This window comes from Podarcis erhardii (genome assembly GCF_964252035.2).
Source record: "Podarcis erhardii genome assembly, chromosome: 13".
In the NCBI taxonomy this organism is placed as follows: Eukaryota; Metazoa; Chordata; class Lepidosauria; order Squamata; family Lacertidae; genus Podarcis; species Podarcis erhardii.
In genome coordinates this window covers 52,242,177-52,260,670 of record NC_138502.1, presented here as the reverse complement: position 1 = coordinate 52,260,670, position 18,494 = coordinate 52,242,177, and the positions used below count along the sequence as shown (strand labels likewise).

The following is an 18,494-nucleotide window of genomic DNA, read 5'->3' as shown; positions in this document are numbered from 1 at the left end:
TCAAGCTAACAGGGATGTCACTACTGACTTTTAAACACTGCATTACTAACCTACGATGAAATGGTTAGAACCACAACCCACCTCTCCCCTGTTGTAGAAATGTCAAGGGTCTTTGCATACATGCTGAAAGGCTGTGGAACAGTGTGCTACAGTAATCAGAGTATTAGATCTGGACCTCTTAAATCTGAGTTCAAATCCTGACTCAGCCATCCAAGGGACCTTGATGGCCACTTGGGTTGCCTTTGACAAGACACTACCTCAGGAATGTTGCATGAACAAAACATGGCCTCTCAGTCCCAGGCTGAGTTACTTGCAGAAAGGGAGGGCCAGAAAAATGATGGAAAGGAGCTATTTAATGAGTAATGACAGACAAGCTTCACTTAAATGTGACTTGCACATATACAGTGGTACCTTGGGTTACATACACTTCAGGTTACATACGCTTCAGGTTACAGACTCCGCTAACCCAGAAATAGTACCTCGGGTTAAGAACTTTGCTTCAGGAGGAGAACAGAAATCGTGCTCCAGCAGCAGCAGGAGGCCCCGTTAGCTAAAGTGGTACCTCAGGTTAAGAACAGCTTCAGGTTAAGAATGGACCTCCGGAACGAATTAAGTTCTTAACCTGAGGTACCACTGTATACCAATTTTCTTTACACTGCACAGCTACAAAGCAACGATAATAAGCTCCAATAAACCTAACTGGGCCCAATGGGAATGGGGTGTACCCCAGAATCCTCTGCATTGGCAAACTGACATGTGAGTAAATATACATAGTTGGGGGGGGGGACCTAGCTGCAGTTGATTAGTTGCATTGATAATTCCTGCCACATGCCTGTTAAGAACATAAGAAGAACCCTTCTCCATCAGCCACCCCACATAGACACAGCGCCCTCCCTCCCTCCCTCCTCAGATAATGCAGGTCGATCAGCTGAGTGGGAGAATATCTGATCTGATTATGGGGGGGCACATTTCCATCTGCCCAAACCAACACTAGGCCAACTTCTTTCTCTTCTTTTTGTCACTGTGAAAAAAAACAGTTAAGGGGCCAGAAAAAAAAATGCTTTGGGTCTTGATCAGACCCCAAAAGTAGAGAATAGCCACCCCTTAATAGTTTGTCCAAGCGCTCCAAACAGCTGGAACCATAACATACTTGGTCTCTATTATTTGATTTGCAACACCAGAAATTCTCAGCAAGGCATGTCAGAAACACTAGTAATTTGTGATATTACCAATTTTACTGAAACCATCTTACAATGAAATGATAATGAAGATTTGCATACCAACCTTCTGCTCTGATGATCATCACATTTTGCTCCAGGTCAATAAAGGGTTGCACAAGGCACAGTCTTGGTTCCTGCTTTTGAGTGATGCAAACGCCATTGTGATTGGCAACCATGAAGCTACGATCATACAGCAAACCTTTATTTCCGATGGGCCACTGCATCACCTGATGGGAAACAGTTTTTAAGCTACAGGTGTGCACAGATGCTGAGCAAAGAAATGGAAAAACTATTCATGACTGAAACTACCTGAGAATCAAACGAGTTAAAAATGGTAGGTACTGTATTTACTTCTGGTTTTAAAATAGAGACTTTTAATAGTCAATACCTCATTGCAAGAGCTGAAAGGATATGACAGCATACTGTCCGTCAACAGCAAACAGGATTAATAGACCAAGGTGCATCCCAAACTTCTCTGGGTTCAGGGAAGAAGTCCTTCTGAAATCATGAATGTCTAGGGGGAATTTGGCTCCAATGTTCTACAGCAGGCATGTCCAGCTTTCAAGAGACTGAGATCTACTCCCACTATAAAAAAAAAAAACTGGCAGTGATCTACCAAAGCTCCAAAGTTGTTGAGCTTCGCGATCGACCTGTTGGACATCCCTGTTCTAGAGGATCAGTTTCCCACTGCAACCCCAGCTTTTTTCTGCTGGAGGATAGAACCTGTGCAGGAATTTGGAATGCCACAAATTCCAAAACATATTCTGAGAGAATATTTTTATTTAGAAAGCATTTTTAATACATTATGTTTTAATATATATGATGTTTTATTGATTTTATAACTGAAATTGGTCTGAGTTTATTTTTTTACAAAGAAAAGCAATATATAAATTATAAACATAAATCAAAGCAATATACAAATTATCAACATAAAAATAAATGTCACAAGTAAAAAACAGAGATTATCCTTAGACTAATAACTTGGGGGAAAGACTTGGTAAAATTTGGGAAGTTAGGAACAGCTTAAGGCAGTGGTTTTCAACCAGTGTGCTGTGGCATCTTGGGGTGCCGCGAGCAACCCTGGCCTCCCTCCCTCTTTCCTTTCCTCCCTCCCTCCCTCCCTCCCTCCCTCCCTCCCTCCCTCCCTCTTCTGATGCCCTCTCATGCCTCTGCCTCCCAAAGGCTTGTGGGGGGAAGTTCAGAGACCAGGGGCAGCAGCAGCGGCTGCCCAGAGGACTCTCAAGGAGAGGAGGCTGAGGGAACACTACACAAGGGTGTTCAAAAAAGGGCAAGGGGTGACATAACTGGGCTCCTGAGCCCCACAGGGATGCCGCAGAAAGAATGTAGTTGGTCAAGGGAGCCGTGGACTCAAAAAGGCTGAAAACCATATAGTCCATCTGAAGGGTTCAGCTTATATAGAGCTCCACTAGAACGCAACAGTAACCATTTTCTGTAACTATCCAATCACTGAACGTCACTTTCGATCCCTTATTTGCATATGTGGACCTGAACTATCTACAGCAGTGTTTCCCAACCTTTGGTCTCCAGCTGTTTTTGGACTACAACTCCCATCATCCCTAGCTAGCAAGACCAGTGGTCAGGGATGATGGGAATTGTAGTCCAAAAACAGCTGGAGACCAAAGGTTGGGAAACACTGATCTACAGTATCCCCCTGCTGGCCCAGGGTGAGAACTTCAGTACATAACACTAATGGTTAGCTTTCTGGCTATAGGCTCATACACACTTCTGTTTGGTCTGTGACTTCAGACACAAATCTGGTTATTATTATTTGTCCTGCTGCTTTCCCTGGGAAAACCCGCTGCTTACTGTTGAATTGGAGCAAACGTCAATCACCGGCACCATGACAGTACTCTTTCGGATACCCACCTTGGTTAATAATAATAATAATAATTTATTATTTATACCCCGCCCATCTGGCTGAGTTTCCCCAGCCACTCTGGGCGGCTTTAACAAAGTATTAAAATACAGTAGTCTGTTAAGAATTAAAAGCTTCCCTAATGGTTACGTATGTTCTTAAAATAGTTTTAGGTGTTTTGTTTTCAGATGTTTGCAACAATTTTGAAGCAGGTTTTAAAAATTAATTTTATTGTCTTTACAGTGGTACCTCGGTTTATGAACTTAGTCTGTTCTTAAACCGAGGCGCGCTTTCCATGATGAGGCCTTCCGCCGCCGGTGCCCTTCCACCATTCGAATTCTGTTCTTAGACCGAGGTAAAGTTCACAAACTGGGACTCTACTTCCAGTTTAGTGGAGTTTGTAAACCAAATAGTTTGTAAACAGGGCTGTTCTTAAACCGAGGTACCACTGTATTTTATTAAAAGTGTTTGCTGCCCTGAACTCTTTTGGGAGGAACAGCAGAATATAAATTCAATAAACAGGAAAACAAATTGGAGTGGGGGAGGGGCAGGAGAGAGACTTGATAGTGGAGCATCTTCTGCCTGGATTTGAAGACAGGCCTAAAAAGCATTCAGTGCTATGTCATATATATTCACTAAAAACAAAAACAAAACAAAACTGCCAGAAAAAGTTCTTGCCTTCCGCCTTCCTTCTTTTTAACAGCCACCCCTTTCCCCTGTATGGTATCTGACAAACATACAGGGTGATTGCATTTTCCAGAAAAAATGATGCCAAGCTAATCATCAAGCAGATTTTAACAAGAAAGATACAGTCGATCAGGTATATGAAGACGAGCAGCAAAGTCAGTCCTCAGGGAATGTGCAGGCGACCTTGGAACGGACAGCTCACGGAAGAACCCCGACCAAACCTAAGAGGAGGCGTGTAGTGGTGATAGGGGATTCCCTACTGAGGGGAACAGAAGCAGTGATCTGTGGGCCTGACAAGATGTCTCGGGAAGTGTGCTGTCTCCCCGGGGCTAAGATCCAAGATGTAACTGAACGACTACAAGGAATCATAAAACCCACTGACAAATACCCCTTCCTCTTGGTTCATGTGGGAACCAATGACACTGCAAGCAATAGCCTCCAGAAGATCAAAAGAGACTATGAGGCTCTGGGCAGGAAACTGAAGCAATTAAATGCACAAATTGTCATCTCATCTGTCCTCCCAGTTGAACGACGTGGCCCAGGGAGAGAGGGAAAAATAGTGGAAGTGAACAGCTGGCTTCGCAAATGGTGTAAACAGGAACGGTTTGGATTCTTAGATCACGGACTGCAGTTTCTTGAAGATGGACTTCTGGCAAGCGATGGGCTGCACCTCACAATGGTTGGGAGGAATGTTTTTGCCAAAAATCTCAGAAACCTCATCAGGAGGGCTTTAAACTGACTAATGTGGGGGAGGGAGACAGTGCTCCTGAAGGTAGGAGTCTATCAATTGATGAAGATGATCATCCAAATGTCATAGACCAAATGGAGCAAACAGCATGCAGACCTAGTGGTGGGAGGAAAAAATCCTTAAATAAGAGACACGGGGGAATGATTAATGGACTTCAATGTCTGTACACTAATGCGCAAAGCATGGGAAATAAACAAGATGAGCTTGAGCTCTTGGTACAGCAAACTAAATATGACATAATAGGCATCACTGAAACCTGGTGGGATAAGTCCCACGATTGGAATGTAATAATGGAGGGATACAATCTATTTCAGAGAAACAGACCAGACAAGAAAGGAGGAGGAGTGGCGTTATATGTCAGGGATGTGTATACCTGTGAAGAGATCCAAGATTTAGAACCTCAAAGCCAAAGTGAGAGCATTTGGGTCAAAATTAAGGGAGAGAAGAAAAACAGTGACCTCATTGTGGGAGTTTACTATAGATCCCCAAGCCAAACGGAGGACATAGATGATGCCTTCCTGGAACAGATGGCCAAGCATGCAAAAGGAAGGGAGATAGTAGTAATGGGGGACTTCAATTACCCGGATATTTGCTGGATATCAAACTCAGCCAAGAGCATAAGGTCAAACAGATTCCTCACTGGCCTTGCAGACAACTTCGTTGTCCAGAAAGTGGGAGAAGCAACAAGAGGAACAGCCATTTTAGATCTGGTCCTAACCAATGTTGATGACCTGGTTAGTGGGGTAGAAGTGGAAGGATCATTAGGTGCGAGTGATCATGCTCTTCTGAAGTTTACTATACAGCGGAAAGGAGCAGCCAAGCATACTAGGACTCAATTTCTTGACTTTAAAAAAGCCGACTTCATAAAACTTAAGGAAGTGCTGGGTGAGATCCCATGGACAGTAATACTAAAAGGAAAGGGAGTTCATGATGGCTGGGAGTTTGTTAAGAGGGAGATAGTAAAAGCACAACTTCAGGCAATACCAATGAGACGGAAACATGGAAGGTGCCTAAAGAAGCCAGGGTGGCTATCTAAAGAACTTTTAACTGAGTTAACATTAAAAAAGGATGTGTACAAAAAATGGAAAAGGGGGGAAACCACCAAAGAGGAATTCAAACAAATAGCCAGCACGTGTAGACACAAAGTCAGAAAAGAAGATTCTGGAGCAGATCATTAAGCAAACAGTCTGTGAGCACCTAGAAAGGAATACTGTGATCACCAATAGTCAGCATGGATTTCTGAAAAATAAGTCATGTCAGACTAACCTGATCTCGTTTTTTGACAGAATTACAAGCCTGGTAGATGAAGGGAACGCAGTGGATGTAGCCTACCTTGATTTCAGCAAGGCATTTGACAAGGTGCCCCATGATATTCTTGTAAAGAAGCTGGTAAAATGCGGTCTTGACTATGCTACCACTCAGTGGATTTGTAACTGGCTGACTGACCGAACCCAAAGGGTGCTCATCAATGACTCCTCTTCAACCTGGAGAAGAGTGACTAGTGGGGTGCCACAGGGTTCTGTCTTGGGCCCGGTCTTATTCAACATCTTTATCAACGACTTGGATGATGGACTCAAGGGCATCCTGATCAAATTTGCAGATGACACCAAACTGGGAGGGTGGCTAACACCCCAGAGGACAGGATCACACTTCAAAAGGACCTTGACAGATTAGAGAACTGGGCCAAAACAAACAAGATGAATTTTAATAGGGAGAAATGTAAAGTATTGCACTTGGGCAAAAAAAATGAGAGGCACAAATACAAGATGGGTGACACCTGGCTTGAGAGCAGTACATGTGAAAAGGATCTAGGAGTCTTGGTTGACCACAAACTTGACATGAGCCAACAGTGTGACGCGGCAGCTAAAAAAGCCAATGCAATTCTGGGCTGCATCAATAGGAGTATAGCATCTAGATCAAGGGAAGTAATAGTGCCACTGTATTCTGCTCTGGTCAGACCTCACCTGGAGTACTGTGTCCAGTTCTGGGCACCACAGTTCAAGAAGGACACTGACAAACTGGAACGGGTCCAGAGGAGGGCAACCAAAATGGTCAAAGGCCTGGAAACGATGCCTTATGAAGAACGGCTAAGGGAGCTGGGCATGTTTAGCCTGGAGAAGAGGAGGTTAAGGGGTGATATGATAGCCATGTTCAAATATATAAAAGGATGTCACATAGAGGAGGGAGAAAGGTTGTTTTCTGCTGCTCCAGAGAAGCGGACACGGAGCAAAGGTTCCAGACTACAAGAAAAAAGATTCCACCTAAACATTAGGAAGAACTTCCTGGCAGTAAGAGCTGTTCGACAGTGGAATTTGCTGCAAAGGAGTGTGGTGGAGTCTCCTTCTTTGGAGGTCTTTAAGCAGAGGCTTGACAACCATGTCAGGAGTGCTCTGATGGTGTTTCCTGCTTGGCAGGGGGTTGGACTCGATGGCCCTTGTGGTCTCTTCCAACTCTATGATTCTATTCTATGATTCTATAAAGCTCACCACGGTGGCAGGGTGTTGAAACAGCCTGAGGAAGTTCCATTAGAATAACCTGTTTTATTATTTGGCAATGAGGTAGTGAAAAAGGTGGACGGATTTATTCAGGAAAACATAAAGAGAACAATATTATAATTCATCTTAGACCTGGGAGCACTTAAAAATTTGAATAAAATCTAGTGCACAGTGATCTCAGTGAGTCTAAAGTATTTATTGCATCTGAGATTAAATACTCTTTTATTTATGTAGTCTTGAGCAAATATGAATAGCCTGAAACCTGCTGTTACGATGAAGTTATTAATGTTTAAAATTTACCTTTTTCATTCTGCAGCATTTACAATGCAAAATCCATGCGCGTTAAACATTTATAAGTATGTGTGTGTGTTTTCATGGAATCGTTTTCTCCATTGCTGATGTCCAGTCCCATCGCTACTGTGGTCAAAAACAGATTTACCCATGCACAAAAGGGAGGTATGGGGCAGGTACAGGCATGGCTATAGATGAGGAATTTGGAGCTGAAAGGGAGCTGGCGCTGAGCCCTGCTGGGACGGGCAGCACGAGGGGGCTACCCCACTGGGATTCCCTTCCTCACCATTCTTCCCACCCACCATAGGTCAACTTGACTGGTGTTTGGGACCACCTGTCAGAGAACGGTACTCTCTGACAGGCAGAGACAAGACAGATACAGCGGAAGGAGGGAGAGAATCCCTAAGAGAACTCGACCTTTGACACCCCCCTCCCATGTAAGCTTTATTGGAAACACAACTTTTACCACAGCAAATAAAGCTGGCTTTATTGAGTGATTGGTGCTTGTATGTTAGATTAACCTGAATAATTCATGCAGATTGCAGAATTCAGCTTCATTTCTTTTAAAAAGAAAACTTTGCAAATTCTGCCAGAAGAACCAGTACCTGTATGTAAATATACTTCATTTGCATAACTCTGCCCTCAGCAGTTGCTTTGCTCTGCCAATGGAATTCTAAACTGGAGTTCGAGTCTTCATTTTCCAAGATTGCACCTCTGAATTAAGGGCTGTGCTCATCGCATGCAAAAGTCATTTATACTTGAGAAAAATATGTGACTGCCTTAGTAATGTTTCTTATTATGTTTTGCTTTAAACTCCCAGGCAACTAAAAAACTTATTCCTGAACAGAATATATTTTTAATGCAGGTGAGCCTTCAATGGCTTTGACCTCAATTTTCATGCAGACGCAGGGCTGTGATCCACAGTAGGAAGTTTTCATAAAAGAAGCTATAATCATATTGACGTCTATTAAAGCACTGCAAAATACATCGCAAAGGAAAGTCAGATTCTAGGTCAGTGTGTAGAACCATCTACCTACTTCATCATGCCTTATTCAAAAAACGGTGGGGGTGAGGGAGTGTCACAGGCAAGGTGGTAATGCTATTAACTTTCAAAAAGAAAAGCAATTAAAATCTTCAAAGAGAGAATTTTCAAATAGCACTGCAACACTTAAATGCCGTATTTTTGTTGCAAATGTATTTTTAATGTTAACATTTCTTTGTAATGCAAATCAGCACCCTCTCAATTATAACATGTTAATCAAGTGTTTCCTCAATTGCTGTACGCCCATCACCGCCTGCAGCCCATGTCATGTCAGTGCATACAAGCATGCTAATTACTGAATTAATATTTATTGTAAGTTTTAGGATTAAGTTATTCATTTCCTGAGGACTGGGAAAGGTTATGGACCACTGGGTTGAACTTCACCGCTTGTAATGCTCTGAAGGAAAATGTAATGAAAATGATATATAGATGGTACATGACCCCAGTTAAACTTGCCAAAATATACCATTCGTCTGATAATAAATGTTGGAAATGTAAAGAAAATGAAGGAACATTCTTTCACCTCTGGTGGACATGCCCTAAGGTGAAGGCCTTCTGGGAAATGATATATAATGAACTGAAAAAGGTATTTAAGTATACCTTCACTAAGAAACCAGAGGCCTTCCTCCTGGGTATTGTCGGCCAGAAGGTGTTAAAGAAGGATCGAACATTTTTTATGTATGCAACAACGGCAGCAAGGATACTCATTGCTAAAAACTGGAAAACTCAAGATCTACCCACACTGGAAGAGTGGCAGATGCAGCTGATGGACTATATGCAACTGGCCGAGATGACTGGCAGAATCCGAGACCTGGGAGAAGAGAGGATTGAAGAAGATTGGAAGAAATTTAAGATGTATTTACAAAAACATTGTAACTTGGTTGAAAGTTAAGAAGGATGCTAGATTATAAAAAATTGGCCACCACTAAACTAGATTTGAATTCGATGATAAGTGAGATTAAAGAAAATATAAATTTTTTGGGAGAATTGCTAGATTATATTTAAATGAGTGGATATAAGACCGTAAACAAGTTGATAATTTGCTTGGAAAAACCTTTTACGATGAAAATGGGAGCGGGAGACGTGAGGGAGTCCAAAGAATTGATGAAACCACGTTGTGTTGGAAGTAAGATTGTTTATTATTTGTGTATTTGTATTCAAAAACTTTAATAAATATTTATTAAAAAAAAAAATAAGTTATTCATTTCCATGCACTCCACTAAGCAGTTTTGGGGGATTTTTGTAAAATCACCCAAACTAAAATGTAGTGATGGGTATGTGGTACGTGAAGCCGGTTCAGGGAGGCTGTTCCTGAAATTCCCAACATTAGACCTATTGCCACAGTCAGTGGCCCTGGGATAACAATTCCTACAGTCCAGTCTCTGAACTATTGCTGCTACTGCTGCTGTTGCTGTTGAATTAGAAGTTGGAGGCAGCTTCAGCCTGGCAAAACCAAGAGCTCTTGACAGCCCTCTTTCAGCCCTGGATGAGTATGCTAACAAAAGAAGGGTTGTTATCTTTGGGATGCAGGGCGGGTGGGGGGGCGGGTTGGATGGCATTCAGTTTTCAAGGGGAGACACTGTCAGCTATGAATGATCCTCCTAGATTGGTCCTCTGCTTGCCTGATTTATTTCTTTGTTTATTATGTACTTTAATCACTTTCTCTCATGCCAAGGCACAAGCAAAAGACTCTTTAAGCCACTCCCTCCAGTATGAACATAAATATAGGCTGTGTTTTCTTTCAGACTTCAATAAAACTGGGAAGATAAGCAGAAAATTGATAATCTCTGCTACTATTTACGCAGGGACTGTCAGGAATGAAAGAGATCTTTCTTTGATATCCTGCCATCCGTGACTAGTGCTGTTGATACTGGAGACAAGGGGCTTACTTAACTGACCGGTTGCGTTGCAAGTAACTCGGTTCTGCCTAACACAATGCTTCCCCCCCAAAATAAATCCTGGCTCCCCCCTTGGGAGGTCTTGTGTTTTGAAATATTTGGGAGTGAGTCATGGAGCAGAGGCAATGTTGCTAGCTTGTCCAACCCTGCTCAATTCAAAATATGGACCTGTTCAGCAACTGTCCCACCAGAAACAGTCATCAAGGATATGGACTGTTAACACCACTGAACTCCTTGAGTAGACAAGAGCTGTTTCAAGATAACAGAATATTATCATAATATTTATTTTGATACTAAGCATTCCATATATTTAAGACAATGAGTAAAAAAAAGTTTAACTTTAGTTGCTGTGATGTTGCCTCATGCTCTGAATGCCAGTCAGCAGAATTTGTGACCCACAATGCTATGCGCAGCCTCCAGCTGCACAGGAGTCTGTGAAGTGGTTGACAACTTCCAAGTTTTTGTAGTTTTATGCAGGCAGCTAGAACAGGAAAATTACTGAGTCCTTCCACCACCCCCTGTTGCCAGAGAGCACAGTTCCACAGCCATTTTAATTGTTCCGTTATAGTGCCTTGACTAAAAACACCATTTTTTCCTGAATGTCACTACAAGTATATGCCCTGGTCAAATCTGGATGCGAGTTTCCAGCCAAAATTGTCATTTGGCGTGGGCAAAGGTGTGGGTCCTAATGCACATTTCAGCTAACATGGGACCTCCTTTCTCACTGACTACCAAAGCTCTGAGAAGTAAAGCATGCTGTATCAGAAGTACTGCAAACCCTACTTTGAAATTAACTTAAAGCCCACTGCCACATTTGTCAACAAGCCTTGGAGGTTGTCATCCCAAAATCACCCCATTCTTTTTCAGGTCTTCCATTTCCAGACTTACAACTGCCCTTGCATTGCAGAGTTCTAAAAGTTCTTTACCTCCCTGGGTTTGCGTTTGCCCTCCATACGATCCCCACCTTTCTTCCCCTCCTGCATTTCTGTCTCCCCATTACCAATCAACCCTCAGTTTCTCCAAATTCCTCCTTCCCATCATCAAGGTTGGTTGAACAGTTGGTATTCACCTTGCCCCACCTTCTCCACTGTCTCCAACAGGCTTAAGGAAGAAATATTCCAATTCTCCCTCTTTAAATCTCTTGTCCTGTTTTCTCTGAGGGTTCTTTCCTCTTTTCCCCCTTTCTCCTCAAAAGCGAAAAGGCCCGTTCTAGAGCCAAATAATGCAGCACGCAACCCCTCCTTGATGGAGCAAAAAGTGAGTGAAGAGGTTTCAGCGGACCCTCTGAGCAGTTACTAAATGGAATAGGCAAAAGCATCACAGATTCTGCTAGAGTACAACCACTCTATCCTCAGCGATGCAATTCTCCTACAAAAACACCAATAATAATATAATAATTATTTCCCTATGTGGAGAGACTTTTTCATGTGTACCCCAACCTGACGTTGTACAGGCCAGATACAGGTTCACTGCTTGAGTGAAACATAGGCCTTAGTCGATCACCCTTACCTGCTGTTTACACACTGTTGTAGCACAACACAAGAGTTTTTGGGATGCATATGAGGATAAAACTGGTGTCCAATTATTCATGGAAAATACAGCTTAAGATGAACTGAAGCCTCCCTGGTGATTATACCAACCAATGGAGCAATCCTTTCAGGGACACCAAAATGACCCTTTTTCTTCTTTTTATTTCATGGGCCAAGCCAGAAAAGATGGATATAGCCAATGCTCATTTAGTTTTACTTCAACTGACCTCTATTTTGATTTTTAAATAAAAAAAAATCTCTCTGATCTGAACAGAGAAGGCCAAAAGCATTTTGATGCATTAGAAGAAAATCCTAATGATGTACTTCTCCTGCCCCATGATGGATGGATATACACATACACTAAATAACCAACAATTTAATACCAGTTAATGGTATTCCTAAAATTGGCACAGGAGGCTCATTGTCTCTGTCTACGTGAAGGTGAAGCGGCTCTGGCCCTGGATGCCTTTGTGAGCTAAAAATTGCATGTGTGTATGCACATGCGCGCGCATACATATAAAACATCTATGCAGATCTAGATATATACACACCCATCCTAATGTATGCATACACACACACACACAATATACATATAGATATAGATATAGATATAAATATAGAGATATATATAGATATAGCTATAAAACATCAACAGACCTGAAAAAATGTGAATCTTTTAAATATCACTAAAAGCATTTACCTCAAATGCAGCGCATGATTTGATTGGGTAGAGATAAATGTTGGTGACAGTGACTGGCCTTCTACCACTTGGCATGTCTTCTGCTGGGTACCCAAAAACCTCAGTCATGTCTCTTTCTGAATGTCTCTTGGCTGGCTGTAGATTGACCGGCATGTTCACTGAAGTGGAAGAGGTACTAAGTCCAGAGTCCCCAGTGCTCTTGTTCGGAGGCAGCTTATTTGCACTGTTGTTATCACAGGTGTGACCATTCTCCCTGGGAGACGCTACCAATTCTGAAATAGTCTCTCTTGGAGATGGAATATTAACCATGTTGCAGCCAATGAGTCTGGTGGTTATAATGAACTTTAGAAAGGCTTGTGCATCTTCAAATGTAGACATATAGCCAAATGAGATTCTCACAGACCCAGTGGGACGTCCATCAACTACATCTATGTCATCACCACAGACATGCCCAGCCTAGTTGGGGGGGGGGAGAGAGGGAAGGTATTATAAACATTTTGTATACGCTATCAAAATGTAACATACTGTATTTTACAGCAATAAGATTTTGTAAAAAAACAGAATGTCCCCCCTCCCACAAGACTTTGTTTTGGAGAGAGAAGTAATATTGATTATCATTCCTTGTGCCAAGTTTGGTTATTCACAACCCCAAACCTTTGGAATGAGCATACTTGAGAGACCCACCTTGATTTGCCTTTACTGAGTTTTAGGTTTCTGTAAAACTGAACCCATTCCACCAGGCACTTGGAGAGGTTTACTTTTAAGTATGCTGCTGCAGCTCCCAATTTTAAAAGGAGTATTTATTTTAATTTTAGGATGTTGTTTTTCCCCTTCTTATGCTTTATATATTGCCTTTAGGCACATAGTAAAATATATATATTCTATTTATACATTTTGCAAACAAGTCTCTATCGCTGCTCTCCCTTGGTTTTATAAACATCTGAAACTGCCACATATGAAGTCTGGATTCTGGGTATCATTCTGTCTACTCTGACTGTCAGCACATCTCCAAGATTTCCCATTGGACTTTATTCATGCAAAGCAAAAACACTTTGTGCCTCATCGCTGAGCTCTGGTCCTGTTTTCATTATTCATTCCATTAAAATACAGCATGATAGTTACTGTGTCTTTTCACTAAGCTAATATGTACAACATGCTAGGGCTGTTTGTTTGCATTTGACAAATAAACTATGAAAATAAAATGGCACACAGGGCAAAGGACATGTGGCTTTACTAAATTTTGAAGTCCCTTAAAACAGCAGCTGATGTGTGAAGGTTGTCCTTACTCCACAAAAGGATACAGAGGAAAGCCGCCACCCACTCAGCAAGTTAAGGGTGATAAAGGCTTTGATTGCCCCGTACAAACAGGCTGGGGGAGCCCTGGCTTCTGCATCCTCCCACCTGCAGGACTTCCACCTTCAGCATGTGGACAGCTGTGTGTGTGGTTCCATCCACCACCGGCATGTGACTGCCAGAAAGTTAGCCAGGAAGGAAAGTGGCTGAAAAGTGTTCCACAGCCCTGTTGTACAATTTCATGGCCACAGGACTTTCAAAAAAGAAAAGTATATGAGAGGAAGAAGGTAGGCTGAGAAGAAGATTACACTGAATACTGTAAGGACCCCGTAAAAGGTAAACTACTGTTATATCTCTATGTACATGTTTACAGGTGCTCTGCAACAATCACAATAACAAAAAAGGATTTTTGTTGCAGAAATAATTTTTGCAGAATCTTGCCCACAGTTTATTTCGAGAGTGTGCTCAGGATTTGCTCTTACATATTTGAGATCAAACCTATCCATTCTGAAGGAAATCAGCCCTGAGTGCTCACTGGAAGGACAGATCCTGAAGCTGAGACTCCAATACTTTGGCCACCTCATAAGAAGAGAAGACTCCCTGGGGAAGACCCTGATGTTGGGAAAGATGGAGGGCGCAAGGAGAAGGGGACGACAGAGGACGAGATGGTGGGACAGTGTTTTCGAAGCTACCAGCATGAGGGAGGCAGTGGAAGACAGGAGTGCCTGGCATGCTCTGGTCCAGGGGGTCACGAAGAGGCGGACACGACTAAACAACAACAACAAAATTTGAGATCTAATAATACATCAGAGCAAGTATCGTACCTGTGTCCAGTTTAGTGCTGACTCATAATTCTTTAAAACGGCAACGCTATGCGCATCTTGCTTGGGAGCAAACTCCACTGAAGTGACTGGAGCTCACTTCCAAAAAGGACTGCAACGCACGGAAACTAGCTGATGGCATTACCTTTTCGTTTGAGAATATTGGACAGTGTTGGAGCAAGTGAAAGACTGAAGACTTCACTTGGGAGCACCTAAATAGAACCATAATGTTAACACATACTGACCTGCAGGTTCTTTTTGATGTCATTATTGCTGATCCCCAAATGCTGCTGACAAGCTCCAGTATTACAGAAACAGCCTGTGCGAATGTGTATGTTGTACAGCCCAGCCAACTTGTCTACCTTGTAGGTTCAGCAAAGAAAGAAAGATTCTCAACATAGATAAAGATATCAGTTTGCTATCAATTAAAGCTACAACTGAGAAAGCACAAAAGATTTTAGTCTATTACTTAATAATTTAGCTGCTTTAGATTTTATGCATGTTCGTTCTAATGCAACTTGAGATTTTCCCCCAATATCCCCTTTGCATCCTAAAAGAGACTTTTCATTAAAATATATCATGATGTAATCCTCATTTTATAACTTAACAATGTACATACGCCATGGCAGCTACCAGACTGGAATGAAGACACATATTTGTCCCCTGTGCTTTTTTTCGAAAAAAAAATGTTTAGGGGTACTTTTTCATACTCAAGTTGAAATACTGCCCCTCAATGAGGCCAGGCTTAGATTCACAAAATGTTTAGGGGTATGCGAACCCCTGCGTCCCCCCAGAAAAAAGCCCTGTTTGTCCTTACATTGCAGTTTCTCTCACAAACTCTTTTTGACTTGATATCTCAGTCTCGATTTCTGATTTGAACCTAGAATACTCCGGTTTTCCTTTTTCCCCCTCTCCATGTCTCAGAGAACAATTAAAAGTGGTTTATGTGTGCAGGTGCAAAAACAAAGTCCTGTTTATAGTGAAAATAAAATTCCTGCACCAAATGAAGAAAATGGTGAAACTGGCATATAAAGTCCTTCCTATAATTTTGAAAGAAAAGGTCAGTTTAATGCAACGCTTCAGCAGCCAGCCATTTTTAAAGAAACATACGGAGTGCTTACTCTTTTATTGTAAATGGAGCCTTACACAGTCTACTGAGAGGTAAGGTCCACTGCATTCAATGGAGCTTACTCCCAGGTAATTGACTAAGTACTGCTTTACACTGCAATCCTCAGCATTTTTTACTCAGAACTAAGCCCTGCTGAGTTTAATAGGATTTGCTCTCAGGTATGTACATGATCATTCTCATGGTTTCCATTATTATTATTACTACTCACTTCCTCCCCTGGCAGGGACTCAAGACAGCTTACAGCTAAAATGTTATTTTACTCCATTTGTCTGTTGAAGGTGTTGTACACAATCTCTTCCCTCACACAGTTTTTCTTTACAACAATCCTGTGAGGTAGGTTAGGCTGAGAGGTTGTAACTGACTTGACCAATGTTGATGTGTATATTACGTATATGTGTGTGGCAAGAACAAATGCAGGAGAAGCTTCCTAATGCAGAATACGATATGCCTAACTTCTTCAGAGAAATGTTGGAGGATATGCTAGTATTTTCAGGTTTTCTAGAATATAAGAGTTGCTAAATGCATCCATTAGGTTGTCTTCTGATCATATGTCTGAGCCAAGATAGCCGTTTTCCACCTAGATAACTGTCTGCAGGAGACAAATCATTTCAACACTGCAAATGCACTTTGCCAGGCTGTAATGACAAAACGCCATTCTGATATCAGATCCATTTTAGTAGTGCAGAACAACACAATCCAACCCTTTTGCCTTGGGAACTTGCGCTAAGATACTCGCTGCATAACAGTGAAGATGATACAGGCCAAAAGAATAACTGAACTGGAGGCATCAGCAGAATCTTTTTCCTCATCATCTGGTTTGTATTCTGTTCCTCCAGTCCATCAAGTTCTTCTGCCTGCCTGGAATCTTAACTGCTAAATCAATGGGGGGAAATCAATAGTGAATGATCACCCCCCCCCCGAGGTTTAGAGATGGCTGTTGGGAACATAGCCAAAAAAGCCATTAGGCTAGCTATGAATATTATCTTAACTGGACTCATCACATTTAATGTAATGAGTGGGGAGGCTCTTAAAAGCATTAGAATTGCTAATTCATATTCTTTGATCATCGTTGAACAATATATTCTTTATTTTAAAAAATGAGGAGGTTGGCCTTGACTCTTTCCAATATCACTCAAAAGACTCTGGTGACGTACCTCATAAAAAGGACAAAGGGGTAGGTTTTCATCATACTTTTGAAGATAACATGCCAGCCACACTGAACACTGTTCTTGGTGGCCATGTACAAATTTGTTCGGACAACTTGTTCTCCACTTTGTCAAAATATTTCTTCCCTTGTTTGTTATTTTTAATATAAAACAACATGTGGGAGGTTCAGAAGGAATAAAAGAATTCAGCAAGAACAGGTATTTTGAGTGAAGGTGGTCAAATGATCACAAAAATGCATTAGAAGATAACAAGAGAATTATTAAAGCATACCTGTGAATAACCAACTATATCTCCATTTTCATCCAATACATTAAAATTAATGATTGGACCCTGGACCTCGGGGCTGCTGAAGTCTGTATCACTGTAAAGATGCACAGCAGGTGTCCCGTTAGGATATGTTAACGTAGAGAGGATTCTATAGGTGTAGTGAGCCAAGGCAAATGTATGTTGTTCTATGTTCTTCATTCCACCTGCAGGGAGGAGGGAGAGAGAGGAGAGAAAAATTCAACAACTTCCAGTTTCATTTTGAGCCATTTCTACAGGGACATTAAAAGGATCTCGTAAAATCAAGTCAATTGTAATTATTATTTAATGTAAGTTTTTAAAAGATGTGTTTATTAAGTTTCCATAAACAACATAAATATTAAAAAAAATTAAAAAGAAGGTTCAATACATTTTTGCAGACATCACAGTAAAATAGATTCTTTAAAGTGACATTTAGGAAGTAAGACTCACATATCAATAAGAGAACCTGGCCACATGGAAATACATTTTGTTCCGGGATTTTTCTCATGAAAGCTACAGCAGCCACTCACTCTTAGTGTTTCCTGCGCAAATCTAACAGCTCCAGTGTCATCAGTTGATGACTTCACGTGAGGAGTCGTCATCACAGATCTAACACTTGTGACAGAATTTTCACGCCATTTTTCATAACTACAGAAGCAATTATTTTCAGTAGTCAGTTTTATATATTTAGGTTCATCTCATGAATTATGGGAAATAAATAAAATAAAGAGATTATAATAGACAAGGCGTAAATCTTTTAAACAACAAACGAAGCAGGGAAGTCCTTAACAGAGGGTGGTGAACACAGCCCATGACATCATGGGCTGTCCTTGGAGTTTGGAAGATGACATCGCGGGACACCACTGCCTCAGGAGAGCGAGGGAAATTCCCAGGGACGACTCACACCCTGGCCAGCACCTCTTTAATCTCCTACAGGCAGGAGATACAGATGTATAGTCAGCCGCACCAACAGGTTAAAGAACAGTTTTTATCCGTGGGCTGTTGGGCTGCTGAATGGAAAAAAATAGTGGTGTAATTGACTTCTGACAAGCACACAGAGCGCGAACAAGACTGAGTGTATGGGGGGGGGGCCCCTCGTTTAATTTCACTGCACACAGGTGCTGTAGTGACAATAAAGGTTTGTTTATTTGTTTATTTAATTTATGGTACATCACTCTACTGAAAGTTTTCTGGGACCTAATGTTTTGGTTTTTTTCTTTTTTTTCTTTTTTCCTTTTTAGTTTTTATTAATTTTCAATAAGCAAGCAGAGGAACAAATGAACAGTACATAAAAAAGAGAAAAAAGAAAACAA

The 18,494-nt window shown here is 41.5% G+C and overlaps 1 protein-coding gene across 1 annotated transcript in view; it reads right to left on the bottom strand.

The window, feature by feature from the left end:
* Positions 1 to 18,494, bottom strand: part of MOCOS (molybdenum cofactor sulfurase) — a 97,167-nt gene that overhangs the window by 22,801 nt on the left and 55,872 nt on the right. Inside the window, exons 6-9 of the mRNA XM_081835067.1 lie at positions 17,167 to 17,366; positions 14,846 to 14,962; positions 12,487 to 12,942; positions 1,285 to 1,447 (exon numbers count right to left, since the gene is read on the bottom strand). Coding sequence (XP_081691193.1) covers positions 1,285 to 1,447; positions 12,487 to 12,942; positions 14,846 to 14,962; positions 17,167 to 17,366 — 936 coding nt within the window. The remainder of the gene's footprint in view (positions 1 to 1,284; positions 1,448 to 12,486; positions 12,943 to 14,845; positions 14,963 to 17,166; positions 17,367 to 18,494) is intronic.